Source organism: Anser cygnoides, chromosome 1 (assembly GCF_040182565.1).
Source record: "Anser cygnoides isolate HZ-2024a breed goose chromosome 1, Taihu_goose_T2T_genome, whole genome shotgun sequence".
Lineage (NCBI taxonomy): Eukaryota > Metazoa > Chordata > Aves > Anseriformes > Anatidae > Anser > Anser cygnoides.
Genome location: NC_089873.1, coordinates 54,477,288 through 54,493,651, shown reverse-complemented (window position 1 = coordinate 54,493,651; position 16,364 = coordinate 54,477,288). Strand labels below are relative to the sequence as shown.

The following is a 16,364-nucleotide window of genomic DNA, read 5'->3' as shown; positions in this document are numbered from 1 at the left end:
AAGGAGTCAGATTGTCCTGATAATGTGAAACAACCTTAGGTATTTAGGAAAACTATATTCACTAACATCTGTGACCTAAACAGTGTAACAGCTCTGAGCTGTCCTTAAATCTCCTCTGGAATTCTGAAAAATGTCCGTGATATTGTTAGTGTTTTTCTCTTTCCCACCTTTCTGCAGTAGATTTGCGATGTTCCCCAGGCTTCAAGCATAGTGGGGCAACTAACACCCAACAGTTTCTCCTGGTTCCTTGCTTCTGATGACTGTGAATCAATTTTCTTCTTTATTGTAGCAGCAACAAGCAGTTCACAGGTTTGAGTCTTAGAAGGGTTTCACTAAAAAAAAAAAAAAGTGAAGTGGATGACAGTAAGGCAAGCAAAGGGTGTAATGATGTGTCCCTGCAGATCCTTAATGCATCCTGGAGGCTGTTCTTAGCACGGGTATTCTCTATGATAAATAGAATCAAGAGCCTTAAATGCTAGAACTGTTTTGTTAAAATATTACAGAGTACAAAAACAACTAATGGTGCTACTAACCTTGCTTCCCTGCCACCTTTTTTTCTTTCTACAGGTTTGTTGAATGTATAGAGTGTGGAAGAAAAATGCACCAGATCTGTGTTCTTCATAATGAGATAATCTGGCCTTCTGGGTGAGGAATCTCTCCTTAAGTAGAGTATATGATAGTTTTACTGGAGTTAGTGCATATCTAAAAATGTCTAATAAAACCCTATCCAATGGAAAAATTTGCATACCCACCTGAAAAACTTACAGAATATATACAGTAACATCAGATTTGGAAATCATATCTTACTATTGTGTGTGAAGTTTTCTAATATTCCTGTATGTAGAAGGCCTTTCAGCCTTATGTTTTGGCCTTTTATGTTTAAAGATACTTCTGCTTTGTGAAAAGATGTTTTTAGTTTGAAACAATTTCGTACCAATTTATTTTCTGCACAGTTCAGATTGCTTTGTCATCTTCAAGTTTTGTAACCAGTGAAATATTTAAGATGAATTCCCCTTTTTGACCTCTGATCAGATTAAATCTGAAAAGCAACGTAGCTGTTCTTGAATACTGAGTAGCTGTAGATCAAAATACGTTGTTTCTTACTGCTTTAATATCCTTTTAAAGAAACGTATAAATTACATGTAGAGAAAGATCTATAAGGGGGAGTTCAGATGATTCCTTCTTGATGAGAGCTCTTTGACTTTTACTATTTTGTTATCATTCACCTTTCTGCAGAAAAGGTAGATACACAGTAACTGAGAAATAATTTGCAAATCTTTTTATCAGCTACAGTGTACTTAGGTGTTTTTTTAAAAGGGGGGAAGGGAAAGAAAAAGATCGGCATCTAGCCAACTTGTATTTTTTCTTAATAGTTTGAGACTGTTTAACTTAAAGTATTCCTGGAACAATTGGCGTCAGACCTGCCAGTAAAGAAGCTGTTTCCTGGGCTGAAGCTTGCAGGTTGTGGCAGGGCTGTACACAGGTGGTGTATGGCCTGGATCCTCTACTGCAGCTGTTTTTGCTGGCACTATTCACTGTGCTGTCTGTTAGTTCAATTTTCAGTTAAGGTATTTTCCAGACTTTACCTGGTGAAAGATTTTGCTTCCAATAAGATGCTAAGGAACTTGTGGTCTGATTTGGAGTGTTTTTCACTTTACCATATTTCTGCTTCAGCTTTGTCTGTGATGGCTGCCTAAAGAAAACAGGACGAACCAGGAAAGAGAACAAATTTTCTGCTAAAAGTAAGTTTTTGATGACATTTGCACAAAGAAATCTTAAATACTTCAAGAGTGGGGAAGAGGTGGCTTTTACGCTCATTTTACATTCCAGTCTTTGAGTTAGGTGGAGGATACTTTGAACATCTGTTCTGTGGTGTTCAAAATGTCTGCATTCTCAGGTGCTACCTTCGGTTAATAGTCTGTGGTACAGTATTTATGTACTGTTTTAAAGCACTGCTAGTGCAAGATACAGTCTTTTTATCTCTTATTTCAGGGTTAACAGCAGCTGATTTGAAGGCACTATAGGAGGAAATTTGTGATTGCTTTCTCTCTGTTCCATAGACAAAACAAGTCTTTAGAAAGCTGCTTAGCTTAGTGTACATAAAATAGTAAATATTTACTATAGCTGCTCAAAAAAAAAACAAACCTCCAGTCAACCAGTATGTTTGAATGGAGATTCAAATGTAACTTAACAATGGTGTTGTACAGGTACTTAAGTTGCTGCTTTGGAAAATGAGGAAGGAGTCTGTCCAAGACTGTAAATTGCCTTTAAATTTGGGGTGGGGTTAGGGGGTGGACTGATAGACTTAGCACTCAGTCAAAAATTTCTCTTCAGTAGTTCTCATGAAATGGAAAGCAAACCAAAGGTTTCAATATTTTTATAATATCAAATCTTGCTAGATTCGCAGGTGATACTGGAAGAATGTAAGGGTCCATTTACAGATGTTACTACCTAGGTTTTCTTTCTAGCAACCTTTATCTGTTGCTAGACATATACGCTGCATACATGGTGATGCTAGATGTATACAGTGTATACTTCGCTAAGAAGGTATTAAATTGGAAAATGGAAGAACCGAGTGACAGATATGTAACCTCTATCAGAAGTAGTGGGCAGCAGTGAGACAGGCCGTGTTACGCCACAAGTCTTTGAACTCCCTTTCAGCTTTAGGTTTTGTCAGCTAGCTCCATGCTTGTACTTCTGTCTGCATTTTGTTTGAAGAAACTTCTGAACAACCTGTTATTTGCAGACAGTCATTTAGTAGTTCTTTATCAAAATGGATTCTTTGGGAAGCAGAGAGATTAACTTGACTAGTGTGACTTAAAGACTTAAGTATGCTTCTAAGTGCAACATCTTGTCTCGTCTCAGCTACATCTGAGAGCAGTGTTTGTAATCCAGTTTAAGTAATTAGAAGCTTCTATTCAAGAGGAGCCTTAATTGTGATTGACTTTAAAGACAGATAGGAACTGGGCTGAGATGTAGATTCTTTCTTCATTTGAATAATGTCTAAACCATAAGTGTGCCTGTAGGTGAAAGGCAGCTCATCTTCATCCAGAAGGGGTCGTGTTCAAAGATAATACTTTAATTTATAGTAACGTACTGCATGTCTTGAGTCACTTTTCATTTAACACCTGAAGAGAGAAATCACATTTGAACACTTCTGTTTTGTATATATTCAGAGCTGGAATATTTTTCCTGCAGGGTTACCAGCTACAAGACTCGGTACCTTCTTGGAGAACAGAGTCAATGATTTCCTAAGGCGACAGAATCACCCGGAGGCGGGAGAGGTTACAGTTAGGGTGGTACATGCATCTGACAAAACTGTCGAAGTGAAGCCAGGAATGAAAGCAAGGTATGTTCTTTCTGCTTCTAGTTTTGATCCCTTCTGAGGAGGGGGTGGGCGGGAAAGCTATTTGAATTTGCTTGTATGCTACTATAAAGAAAAAATACTGTTGGATTCAAAACCTCACTTACCAACCAGTTCTTGACAAACAGGTACTACAGGAGCATAGTAGTTGTGATGATTGTCTCTTTCACAACAAAAAGTGGGTATTTGAGTAGTCTGTAAGCATTTAACTGTAGAATTACAGCAACACTTATACAGCAACACTTGTTGTCTTTACATGCTGATGCATATTCTCTAATATGTGAATATATTTGGTATTCCCTTTTTGCCTTCTAATGTGCAGATTTGTAGACAGCGGAGAGATGGCTGAGTCTTTCCCTTATCGAACAAAAGCGCTTTTTGCCTTCGAGGAGATTGATGGTGTAGACTTGTGCTTCTTTGGGATGCATGTGCAGGAATACGGCTCAGACTGTCCCCCACCCAATCAGAGGTGAGTAGCTGCATGAAATCTGGTTTTATTTTGGTAATGTTTAAATTGGGTAAAGCTCCTGAGGTTCTGTGTAGAGCTTCAGTCTTGCATATCTGACGAATGTTATTTCTGCTAGCTTCTAGAAACAAAATAGCTTCTGGAGGGGATATTCAGTTAGAATAAATTATTGCTGGGGTCACTGGCTGGTAGACTGACTTCAGGATAAACTGTTGGTATCCTAAGGAGAGGAATTGAGTGGCTCTACGGAGAAGAGGCTAGGATATCAAAACTGGTACATTAGGATTAGAGACTTCGAAGATAGTAATATTGGATGCTTCACATACATAAAATGTGAATACATTTCTAGAACTAACTTAAAATCCTCGCTTCTTATCGTGCCCTCTTCTTTTTTTTCTAGGCGAGTATATATATCTTACCTCGACAGTGTTCATTTCTTCCGCCCTAAATGCTTGAGGACTGCTGTCTATCACGAAATACTAATTGGATATCTAGAATATGTCAAGAAATTAGGGTAAGCCCTTCTAATGTTTTCTTCTATGCAGATTTGTGTTAGATAATTCTTAGTGCAAATTAAGTTACTACATCTTACTGTGCAGAATTCAGTGTCTAAATATCAACCAGTGATAGAATAAACTGGTAACACCTGTTTACAAGTGAGAAGATAAAGGGATTTACAGGTATTTCAGGAGAGGCTTGTTTCACATATTCTAGGTATATAAATAATTTCCAAACTGTTAAACTTAAGTCTAGGTAGAAAAAGTTAACCTAGTCTGGACAATAAAATTTTGCTGGCCTTGTTGATTGTACAGTCCTTGTGAAACACCACTGCTTTAATCAGGTCATTCCTTTGGACTGGCAAGTAAGTTCTTACCCATGTTTGTTTATGAGGAGAGAGGTAAGTGTCTTGTCTGCACTGATTAACAGCTGTGTAAGGCAAAAAAAATCTCTTACAGAAGGAGTAGTTCAAATTGTGAGAAACTGGAAAGTTAGAGGAGGAGGACAGTCTACATGGGACAGCACAAAAGAACAGAATATACATGCAACAGCACAAAAAACACCACAGAACACGTGAAGGAAAGAGAAGGGTGGAAATTAAATGACTGAATACTGAAGTAGGAAAGGCAGTAAAGTAAACATCAATCCATTGTCAAGGGTATCTGGTATAGTTTGGCAGAGTTATTCATGAAATTTTTAGGGACTGTTTAGCGTAATTGAGAAGAATTGAGGGAGTCAGAACGGAGAGGTGGGTGGTACTGTACTGTCCTCAGTACCTCAGAGATGATACATTCACCTATGATGAATAGATACACTTCGAAGGCATACATTAGACCTCTTTCCTGATGTTCTGTTATATATTTTCTGACCTGTGAGTCTGTCAAACTTATGTGTAGAGCTCAAGGCTCAGTTCTACTTAATGCTGTTCTCTGTGCTAATGGGTAACATCAGGTTCTCATTTTGGGAAAACAATATTGGTCACGCAATATCGTCTCTCCATTCTCAGGCAGAAGGAATGACAACTGGCTGCAGTTCCCAGGGTTTGGGTAGGGTTCTGCAGAATTGTTTCTCAACACACCAAGGATGGTTATTTTTCTCTAACTTGAGATCTGATTATTGCTCCTACTGGAGTTCTTTTTAAAAACTAATAAAGAAGAACTGAGGATGAAGAAATGATATTCATGGCATTATAGTCTCTGCAGCTGCCACTATTTGGATGTCATCTGTCTTCATAGTATTTATGATTGTATACCCAACAGCATAGGTTGATAGCGACTGTGTTTTGTTTATTTCCAGATGTAATTGTGAAACCTTTTAAAACTGATTTTCAAAGTTTAAAAAAAAAAAATCTATGGTAGAAAAATGAAGTGTGTTTAAATTGTTTTTTTTAAATGTTGCTAGGTAATGAATGCTAGTGTCTCATAGAAAAAGAATTCTGCATTTTCCTACTGTAAAATGCCTACCCTCCATCTTTCTTGTTAGTTAATTGGCAGGTGGCAATTGCAGGTTTGCATTAGGCTTTGTTTTTTTTTTTACCTTGACTAGAAAATATATACATCTTATATGAGCTCCTCTGTATATGTGCTGAATTTCTAAAAATAAATAATTAGTGGAAAGGTGCTATTGTTATCTATGTGAATGGATCTGGAATGAACATTGGAATTGAAATCTTGGAGAGCTGTAATTATTGTGCTTCTGGTAATACCAGCCAAGTTTGTGGGAGCTCCATCTGGTGGCAGAGAGGAGAGCAAGTTCTATTAATTATCATCAGAACCCACATGTACTTTTTTTGTCTAACAATGCTAGGTATACTACTGGACATATCTGGGCATGCCCACCAAGTGAAGGAGATGACTACATCTTCCATTGCCATCCTCCTGACCAAAAGATACCCAAACCGAAACGACTGCAAGAGTGGTACAAGAAGATGTTGGACAAGTCTGTGTCAGAGCGCATAGTCCATGATTACAAGGTTTGTTAAGTGCATGTTTGTGTTGTGGGAGGGTTTTGAACAGTCTCATCTTCATTTTTTTCCTTGCCTTATGCATTGTCTGATTCTGGGAGTGTACTACATCAGTTTTAAGGGAATTGAGCACTAAAAGCTTAGAGTTAACCTGTCCTATTCAAAGCATGTAGCTCCCGAAATCAATTCTAATGAGAGATTTAAAATGACTATGTAGAATAAACTAAATTCTTGAGCAATGCTGTAAAAGGATCTCATTTTTTTAATGTAAAGAATTTATGGAATCTTTGCTTTTCCTGTGTTAAATAAGATTTCAGGGTTAGGCGTCTGACAAAGTTGGAAATAAGTAAAATGTAAGTAAAATCTTTGGAATTACTAGCTAGTGTAGAGAGGATAGTGATTATAGATCTTAGTGCCTTTTTATCATTTATTGGAAATTGCCTCTACTCACTTGATTTGTAATAGTAGTAACCAGGTGTTTTTTTCTTTTTCAGGACATATTTAAGCAGGCAACAGAAGACCGTTTAACAAGTGCAAAAGAGCTACCTTACTTTGAAGGGGATTTCTGGCCGAATGTTCTAGAGGAGAGTATTAAGGAACTCGAGCAAGAGGAAGAAGAACGGAAGAGAGAAGAGAACACTAGTAATGAAAGCACGGATGTAAGAATGCTTCCATTATTTCATGATGTAATGTAAAAGTTGTGATTACCTATAGCTATTTGAAGATTTAAAAAAAAACAAAAAAAAAAACAAAAAAAACAAGCCTAGGCTTGACTTTTTCACCTTTTGCTGTCATGTAAAATTCAAATTTACATTTTATAAATTAAGTTTGTTAAAATATCAGCTACATTTCTATTAGCAGTGGCTGTTCATATGGCTATAAACCTAACTAATTACCACAGTCAATTAAAGTGAAAAAACTGCTAGTTGAATATTTTGCTGCTGAAATCCAAGTATCAATGTTCATGCTGCAAGCTCACCCTGGCTTGGAAGCTTCTTTCTTAAGCTTTAGCTTCTGGACGGTGTCTCTCTTCTTTCCGACCTAGATGGTACAACACTGATCTCAGCAGAACACTTGGAGAAAGCAAGACAGCTCTGATTTAGTAGTTTACTCAGCTGAGGGTTTTGGGTTTAAGTGGGAAGCTTTACAGTATTGACGGTGTAAAGCACAAAATACTGCTGAATTGTTGTAGGGCTACCTAAACTAGAGATTTTTTTTGCCAGTATCTTGTGCAATTTTTTTAGGAGAACATGCAAAAAATACCCTTTCACATTCCACAAAGAACAAAAAAGTTATACCTCTTCAAAAATAAATTTGAAAATGAGCAGATGTGGAATTTGTGCATTTGTCCTCGATTTTTTTGAGCTCTTTGTGGAAGAGGTGGTGAATCTTGGATAAAGTTAGTAATTCTACTCACACAGTAGTACTTGCTAGTTAACTCTTGTTTAAATGCTGCTGCTTCCTCATCTCATGAGATAATTGAATTTTGTTCTGGTTTAGTTAGCATTCTCCTAAAAGATTTCTGCATCAAAAAGTTTAATGTTGCAGGAGAACCACATGTTCTAGTTGTGCTGCTCCTTGCAACACCACCTTTCAAGCAAGGCTTTTGAATAAACTAAGTTTGAGACATCTGGGAATTAGGCAACTTGATATTGAATTTGCAATAACTAACAGAAAGTAGTTAGTTGGGAAGGCATCGTTTCAAGTCTTTTTTTCCCCACTTGGCATAGTTGCAGGTTCACATCTCTCTCATATATCAGAAACCAGTCTTGAGGAATCTGACCTAGCTGTGTGTGTGATGCTTCTCAACGCCTATGTTGATCCTTCACAGTTTGACCCAAAAACTCATGATGGGGAAAGCTTGCAGCATTTTGCTGTTTAACCTTTGTTACTAAAAATAATTTGAACTCTTCATTTACCCCAGATTTCAATGAAATCTGAGGCAATAATAATCTGTAGTCTCAAATTAAGTGATAATCATTCATGTTCACTGGAAATTTCCATCCTGACGAAGTTATTTTAAGCTTTAGCTACAAGCTTATTTGAATAAGAATTGCTTTGATTCTTGACTATCATATGCTCTAGTGCTCTGAGAGGCCATCTCAGAAGTAGAGAGTAAACTGTTCATTGCTAATTGATTATAACTGAAGTGAAGCTGACCTGTTTTAACTGTTGCACCTTCCTCCTATCATATCCTCATACTAGAAATCATATTGCTAAGGCCTTTTGGACTTGGAAGAAAAACTTCATATGAAAATTAGTTTAATATTATACAGTTAAAAACTATTGGACAGGGGTGTAACGAGGTAAATCTAGGTGGATTAAGTCTCTTACCTATGGTTAGTGTAATATCACTTCTGCTTTTTTTTAATTTTAAAATATATTGAGAGCCATTTGCTGAACCCATTTGTGATTATTCAAGTTCTTCAGCATTCAACTATCGTAGACAAATGGCTTTCGATAAATATTGTTTAGTGTTCTTTATCCCTTATACATTCTAAGCATTTATGCTTTTAGTATTTTTGGAGCTATGCATTGCTGATCTTGTTATCTTAGGGAGTGATTCCAGTGGAATTAATGTAATCTTAACTTCATTTCAGGGGACCGTGGTAAGTGTCTTTGGAGTGAATTACTGTGAGTTTGTTTAGTCCTGCAATTATAAAAGGTGTGAAAGTAATAAAATGTTGATGTGGTGTAACTTAGATACATGACATAAAATGCCTTTAAAATTACCAGGTGAGCAAGGGAGACAGCAAAAATGCCAAAAAGAAGAACAATAAGAAGACAAGTAAGAACAAAAGCAGTTTGAGTCGTGGCAATAAGAAGAAGCCTGGCATGCCCAATGTGTCCAATGACCTCTCCCAAAAGCTGTATGCCACTATGGAGAAACACAAGGAGGTGAGAGCTGATAGAATGAGAAATGTAGTTTGTACTTAAGTACGCAAGTGTACAAAACCTTAATACTTCCGACAGATCAGTGTGCTGTAAATCATACAGGTATGGCTGGGGAATTGGGTGGCCCACCAGACAAAAGTACCAGTGCATCAGGGTGTTCTTTGCTATGAGGACAGTGGGGTTAAATCCAACTGTGCACGTATGGAAGGAACTTCCTAGCAGTAAAACTGTTGTTTTAGTCCAGACTGTTAGTCTGTTCAGTCCAGCAAACGTTACCTAATGCTTCTGAAGGTGAGCCTGCAGTGCACCCAGAGGTTTGAAGTTTCTGAATTTTTACAAATATACCACCTTAGCAGCACATCATTTGAGTGTTAGCTGGGCCTGGAGTTGTGCGCTCTGTGTAATGTAGTTTGGTGAACAAAACATCTTGATAAATTCTGGCATTAACTATTTTTTCTTTGATTCTCAGGTCTTTTTTGTCATCCGTCTCATTGCTGGCCCTGCAGCCAACTCCCTGCCTGCCATCGTTGAGCCTGACCCACTCATTCCATGCGACCTGATGGACGGGCGCGATGCTTTCCTAACCCTTGCTAGAGACAAGCACCTGGAGTTCTCCTCACTACGAAGGGCTCAGTGGTCGACCATGTGCATGCTGGTGGAGCTGCATACGCAGAGCCAAGACCGCTTTGTTTACACCTGCAATGAGTGCAAGCATCATGTGGAGACCAGATGGCACTGCACCGTTTGTGAGGTATGCTTGGTGGTTTTCCCTACTTGTGTGCCTGCACTCTGTGCCCAGAGTGCTCTTCAACTAATTTCGCAATATTAACTAATGAAAAAGGTCTGTACAGCTCCTCTTCTGGCAGTTCAGAAAAGAGAGGAAATGTTTTCTGTATCAGATAATGCAATTAGTTGACTACTTGATGTGATTTTTGTCTCCTACTTTAAAGCTGTGAAGAACTAAAATAGCAGAATGGTGTTTCCTGTAGTTCATCAGAGTGGTGCTGTGATATTTCTCTAAATAGGGTCCTTCATCAGCTTACCTTACCAATACAGAGATTTTGTTGTGCTATAAAACAGATTCCTATACTTGTGTGACTATTCTGCTAAACTGTTGTCACTCTGTAGTAGCAAACAGCATACTTGTCCTCAGAAGTGTTTGCAATACCCAGGGTGTTTGAAGATGAAGCCCAGTGGCCTGTGTCAATGCTTTGTCCTCCAGAAGCTGGAATAATCTTGAATCTGGCTTAACTTAATTTTGTAGCCTGCTGGAATTAAATGACTGCCTTGGATTCAGTTCTGAAAATCCCTAGTTAAAATTTGATACTCTCATTTTGCAATATGTACTGGAAAATAAATTCCAAATTTCCTATGGATTAATGAATCCTGAGGACTTGGATCTTCTTAAAATCAATTACTGAGCCCAGACTCTTTGGCTATTGTTTTCACAGAATGTAAATGCTGTTCTAATCTGTCAGTACACTTTGCAGTTTAACTCACTTGGAAATGTAGCTTTCATTCTCCTTTCTTTGAAAATTGGTCAAGAGTGACAGAAAAGGTACTCCTTTTGAAGAGGCAGTAGATGGGCAGCTGTTTGTTCCTTGCTTCTCTCTTCTCCTTTTTAAATCAGGAAAGAGAGGGATTTTTCCAGCCCAGCTGAATCACATGTGACTTACTAACTCAGAGCAAACTTGTTTTTCAAGCTATTTGTGTAAATTTCAGACACCCTTACACCTATGCGCTTTCCCTGGCTATAATTTGGGTTTGTTCCTCTCTGCTACCTCAACGTAGCCTGAAAGACTGAATTTTTCCCTCAAGCAACAATTTGCCTGGAAGGAACGGTCTGGGAGTAACTTGTTGAGGTGGCATGACGTGCATTTTATTGGATGGAGTTACGGGATCACTGATAACTTTGCCTTCGTTGTCTTTCCAGGATTATGACCTGTGCATCACCTGCTATAACACTAAGAATCATGACCACAAGATGGAGAAGTTAGGCCTTGGTCTAGATGACGAGAGCAACAACCAGCAGACTGCAACCACCCAGAGCCCCGGTGATTCGCGTCGCCTGAGCATCCAGCGCTGTATCCAGTCTCTGGTCCACGCCTGCCAGTGCCGCAATGCCAACTGCTCGCTGCCGTCCTGTCAGAAGATGAAACGGGTTGTCCAGCACACCAAAGGCTGCAAACGCAAAACCAACGGAGGGTGCCCCATCTGCAAGCAACTCATTGCTCTCTGCTGCTACCACGCAAAGCACTGCCAGGAGAACAAGTGCCCAGTGCCCTTCTGCCTCAACATCAAACACAAGCTGCGTCAGCAGCAGCTTCAGCACCGCTTGCAACAGGCGCAGATGCTCCGAAGGAGGATGGCGAGCATGCAGCGGACCGGTGTGGTAGGTCAGCAGCAGGGATTGCCCTCGCCGACACCAGCCACCCCAACAACTCCGACAGGCCAGCAGCCCCCGACGCCACAAACCCCGCAACCCCAGCCTCCGCCGCAGCCTGCCTCGCAGCCTCAGCCCGCGCCTCCCAACAGTATGCCGCCCTACACCATGCCAAGAACTCAGCCCCCCAGCGCTGTGTCCCAGGGCAAGGCAGGCGGCCAGGTGACTCCTCCAACTCCACCCCAGCCACCTCAGCCGCCAGTGCAGGGGCCGCCTCCAGCGGCGGTGGAAATGGCCATGCAGATCCAGCGGGCGGCGGAGACCCAGCGGCAGATGGCCCAGGTTCAGATTTTCCAAAGGCCGATTCAGCACCAGATGCCCCAGATGCCACCTATGGGAATGAACCCGCCGCAGATAGCCAGAGGTCCCGGCGGTCACATAGACCAAGGCATGGGGCCGGCAGGAATCCAGCAGCAGCCACCGTGGGTGCAGGGGGGCTTACCCCAAGCTCAGCTGCAGCCGGGAATGCAGAGGCCGTCCATGATGTCAGTGGCCCAGCCGGGTCAGCCGATGAATATGGCACCTCAGCCAGGGATGGGTCAGGTACCTGGCGCCGCTCAGCCCAAACAACCGCCTCTGCCCCAGGCAGCCTTACAAAACCTCCTGCGGACTCTCAGGTCTCCCAGCTCACCCATGCAGCAGCAGCAGGTGCTTAACATCCTTCACTCCAACCCTCAGCTGCTGGCTGCTTTCATCAAGCAGCGGGCCGCCAAGTACGCGGGCTCCCAGAACCCCCAGGGGATGCCGGGTCAGCCCGGCATGCCCCAGGGTCAGCCGGGGCTCCAGCCGCAGCAGGCCATGCAAGGGCAGCAGGCGGGGGTGCACCCCAACCCGGCCATGCAGAACATGAACCCCATGCAAGCGGGAGTGCAGAGGCCCAGCATGCCGCAGCAGCAGCCGCAGCAGCAGCCGCAGCAGGCCATGGCCGGGATGAATCCTCAGGCGCAGCAGATGAGCATGAATCACTCGGGGATGGCTCCCCAGTTCCGCGACCTCCTGATGAGGCGGCACCAGATGATCGAGCAGCAGCGCCAGCAGCAGCAGCAAGGAGCGGGACCCGCGCTGGGGCCGGGGATGGCCAACCACAACCAGTTCCAGCAGCCCCAGGGCGTCGGCTATCCCCAGCAGCAGCAACAGCAGCAACAACAGCAGCGAATGCAGCACCACATGCAGCAGATGCAGCAAGGAAACATGGGACAGATAAGCCAGCTCCCTCAGGCGATGAGTGCAGAGACAGGAGCCAGTTTGCAGCAGGCTTTCCAGCAGAGGCTGCTTCAGCAGCAGATGGGGTCCCCAGCTCAGCCCAATCCTATGAGCCCCCAACAGCACATGCTCCCCAACCAGGCCCAGTCCCCACACCTCCAGGGCCAGCAGCTCCCTTCATCGCTCACCAACCAAGTGCGTTCTCCGCAGCCTGTACCCTCGCCGCGGCCCCAGTCCCAGCCCCCCCATTCCAGCCCGTCCCCCCGGATGCAACCTCAGCCTTCTCCACACCACGTCTCCCCGCAGACCAGCTCCCCACATCCAGGACTGGTAGCTGCCCAGGCTAACCCCATGGATCAAGGGCACTTTGCCAGCCCGGACCAGAGTGCAATGCTTTCCCAGCTTGCTAGCAATCCCGGCATGGCAGGCCTCCATGGTACAAGCGCCACGGAACTGGGGCTCAGCTCCGAGAACTCAGACTTGAATTCAAACCTTTCACAGAGTACACTAGACATACACTAGACACGTTGTAGCATTTTGGGAGCAAAAAAAGAAAAAAAAAAAAAGAAAAAAAGAAAAAAACTTATTTTCTCAAGACTTTTTGTACTGAAGACAAATTTTTTTGAATCTTTCTTAGCTAAAACAACATTTTTCCCTGGACACATCTGAACTCTGCAGCAGTAGTTTGTGGTTTTAAAAACGAACCAACAACGAACCTGAGGGACAGTAGAGTACAAAGAATATATTTTTGTTATGGCTGGAATCATAACCAGTCCTTTTTCTTGTTTTTTTTTTCCTCGTGTGCGTTGGGGAGGTCAGGGGGAGAGGGTGATCTTTTGGCTGTTCACCAAAGGACACCCTACTCATGCCTCCAATAGGTTTTATTTTTTTTTAAATTAATGAAAATATGTAATATTGATAGTTATTATTTACTGAGGCAGATGGTAAACATTTTCCCTATTCTGGTTTTTCTTCATGTCACTGCAAAAAAAAACAACAACAAAAACATTTTAAAAAAAAGACGACAACACAGGAGAAACTATTCCTAAAACCGGAGGACAAAAGGGGTTAATGTTGCTTTAAAAATACATTACATATATAAATATATATATATTAAAGTAAATACCAATCTTTTCCTCTTTGGTTGGAAATATGTCAATTCTTTGAAAAATGTAAAAATATTAAATAACTCAGTCCCCTCCTGAAGTCTACTTTTGTCCTCCAAGAATTTTCTATACAAGAGTCTGAGCTTAAAAAAACTTCAAGTATTAAAATAATTTGTACATGTAGAGAGAAAACAACATTTTTGCAAATACACAGGGGCAGCTGCCAAATGGATGTAGTATATATATTGTGGTTTCTGTTTTCTTGAAAGAATTTTTTCGTTATTTTTACATCTAACAAAGGAAAAAAATAAAAAAGAGGGTAAGAAACAATTCCAATGGGATGATTTTAACCTGAGAAAGTCCCTGGGGTTTCTTCTTTATGCTTGCTTTCTCTCTCCCATGCCCTTTTCCCACCCTCTTCCACCTTCTGTAAAACTTGAAAATAGAAAGCAAAAAACCCTCAGCTGTTGTAAATCATGCAATTAAAGTTGATTACTTATAAATACGAACTTTCGATCACTGTATAGACTGTTAAAAATTGATTTCTTATTACCTATTGTTAAATAAACTGTGTGAGACAGAAAGCCTGTTTTTAATGTTTCCCTTCGCTCCAACATGTGTTGCTTGTTCATAAAATGGCGGGGTGGCCGACTGTGCTGCTTCCGATGTTTGCTGTTTAGAAGTTGGAGAGCTATTTAATGTATATGACTGTTTTAAAATGCAAATCTATAAAAAGGGACGTGGAGTGACGATTAGTCTTATAAATGGACACTTTGGGTACAACTCTGCATTCGCGTTTGTTCGTGGCATGTATTTTACCAAAGAAATGAGGTCTGACCTCAACAGTTGTGCCAGTCAGCTGCGCCGCACCCTGCTCAGCCAGGCTGGGAGCAGCTGATGTTCAAAGGACCTATTTTCCATTTTGAGATGAGAACTATTGTTTGGATATGTGATATTAAAAGTTCCTATTTCACTTGGAATACATTGTACAACTTTTGGCACCAAGGTGGGGGCGTGAGGTAAGCTTGTGTGGGTGTCCCCATAGGCACTGCACTCAGACACCTGGCAGTAACGTGTGCAGGTCAGGCACCTCCATCTATTTTGGGGTTTTCCTGAACAGAAATGCTTCAGCTGGGGCGTGCGTGTAGCAACCCCAGTTGTGTGAAACTGCCTGTGCGTGGTGTTAATCCTGTCACGTCAGAAAGTCATGTGTTGTGTGCTGGCTGGGCACCATAAGTGTGGTGGGTCCATTGCGGGCTTGCCGAAATACTCTGCTGGGTGCAGAGGGAGTAACTTGTGCCAGGGTCTTGTGCACCTGGGAGACCTGGGTCCAGGTCTGGAAGTCTGGTGTGGCGTCAACATTGCTGTGTCTGCCAAGCCCCAGCAAATGGTGTGAGCAACCTGCCCTCAGGGGAAAAAGGGCTGGCAGAAGATAAGGGAACCTGGATGGATGGGAGCCGCAACCAAGCGTTGTCCAAGAGCAATGGTGTCTTGCAAAGTGGACGGATGTTTGAGGCTGTTAGAAAATGGGAATAAAAAGCATGGTATTTAGGTATAAACAGCAGTTAGATCCATTGTCCTGTGAATAGAAAGGTGTAGTTGATAGCAAAAAGCCTTCAGTGAGATTGTGGAAAGTCCCTGGAAGGCTCAGAGAATGAAAGCAGCCCTGTGAGTTGGCATTCTCCCGTGAGGGCACGGCCAGCTCTGCATGAAGCCCATGAAGCCCGTAATTCCTGCATCTGCAGTGGGAGGGACTGAGAGAAGCAAACACAAAGCCCTGCGTTGGCCCCATGTTGAAGGCCAGGGCAGTGGAGTGGGATGGTTGAGCCTTGGGTTCTCCATTTTAGACAGAAAGCTTTCCTCTTTCCCCACACCTGTGCAAAGCCTTGTTTTACTTTCAGCCTTGGGGCTCCTTAGGCTGTAGTACAAATAAAAATTCTTCTGACTACATACTGACTAGAGAAGTATAAAGCGTACCCGGCTTTCGGGCTTGTGTATGCTTTTTGTACATCCCAACTTACAGGCTTGAATGCAAGCTTTTCCTGGGTTAGCACAAAAAATCTGGTTTGAATTTGTCCCGGCCTGCATGGCAGCATTTGGCCATTGCTGAAGTGGGGAAGCCTCAAGACCTTGCACAGCAGCTTTGATTCAAAGAGCCACAGATTGTCCAACCTTGAATGCCTACACAGTGACTTGCTGAAGCATCACCAAGACATTTTATGTGACAGCACAGCTGCTCTGTCCCTCTTTGTAGATGCCATCTGTGAGCCAAGTTCAAGTGTTTTATTGAGGTGGTGTGGATGATCAGGGGCCTTGGATTTGCATGGGGTTCCTTTTCCTTTCACCCCTCTGCTTTCCCTGATACCAGCAGAGAACCAGAACCTACCAGCTGAGCCAACACCGCAGCTGACTGGGGAAATGGTAGG

General features: G+C 42.2%; 1 protein-coding gene across 1 annotated transcript in view; it reads left to right on the top strand.

Moving 5' to 3' along the window:
• The window catches only part of EP300 (E1A binding protein p300), a 63,983-nt gene extending 49,461 nt beyond the window's left edge, over window positions 1-14,522 (top strand). Inside the window, exons 22-31 of the mRNA XM_048069898.2 lie at window positions 568-645; window positions 1,675-1,742; window positions 3,199-3,349; window positions 3,687-3,833; window positions 4,231-4,344; window positions 6,135-6,300; window positions 6,786-6,950; window positions 9,028-9,189; window positions 9,656-9,937; window positions 11,120-14,522. Coding sequence (XP_047925855.2) covers window positions 568-645; window positions 1,675-1,742; window positions 3,199-3,349; window positions 3,687-3,833; window positions 4,231-4,344; window positions 6,135-6,300; window positions 6,786-6,950; window positions 9,028-9,189; window positions 9,656-9,937; window positions 11,120-13,354 — 3,568 coding nt within the window. The 3' untranslated portion in view covers window positions 13,355-14,522. The remainder of the gene's footprint in view (window positions 1-567; window positions 646-1,674; window positions 1,743-3,198; window positions 3,350-3,686; window positions 3,834-4,230; window positions 4,345-6,134; window positions 6,301-6,785; window positions 6,951-9,027; window positions 9,190-9,655; window positions 9,938-11,119) is intronic.
• Window positions 14,523-16,364: the final 1,842 nt, after the last annotated feature.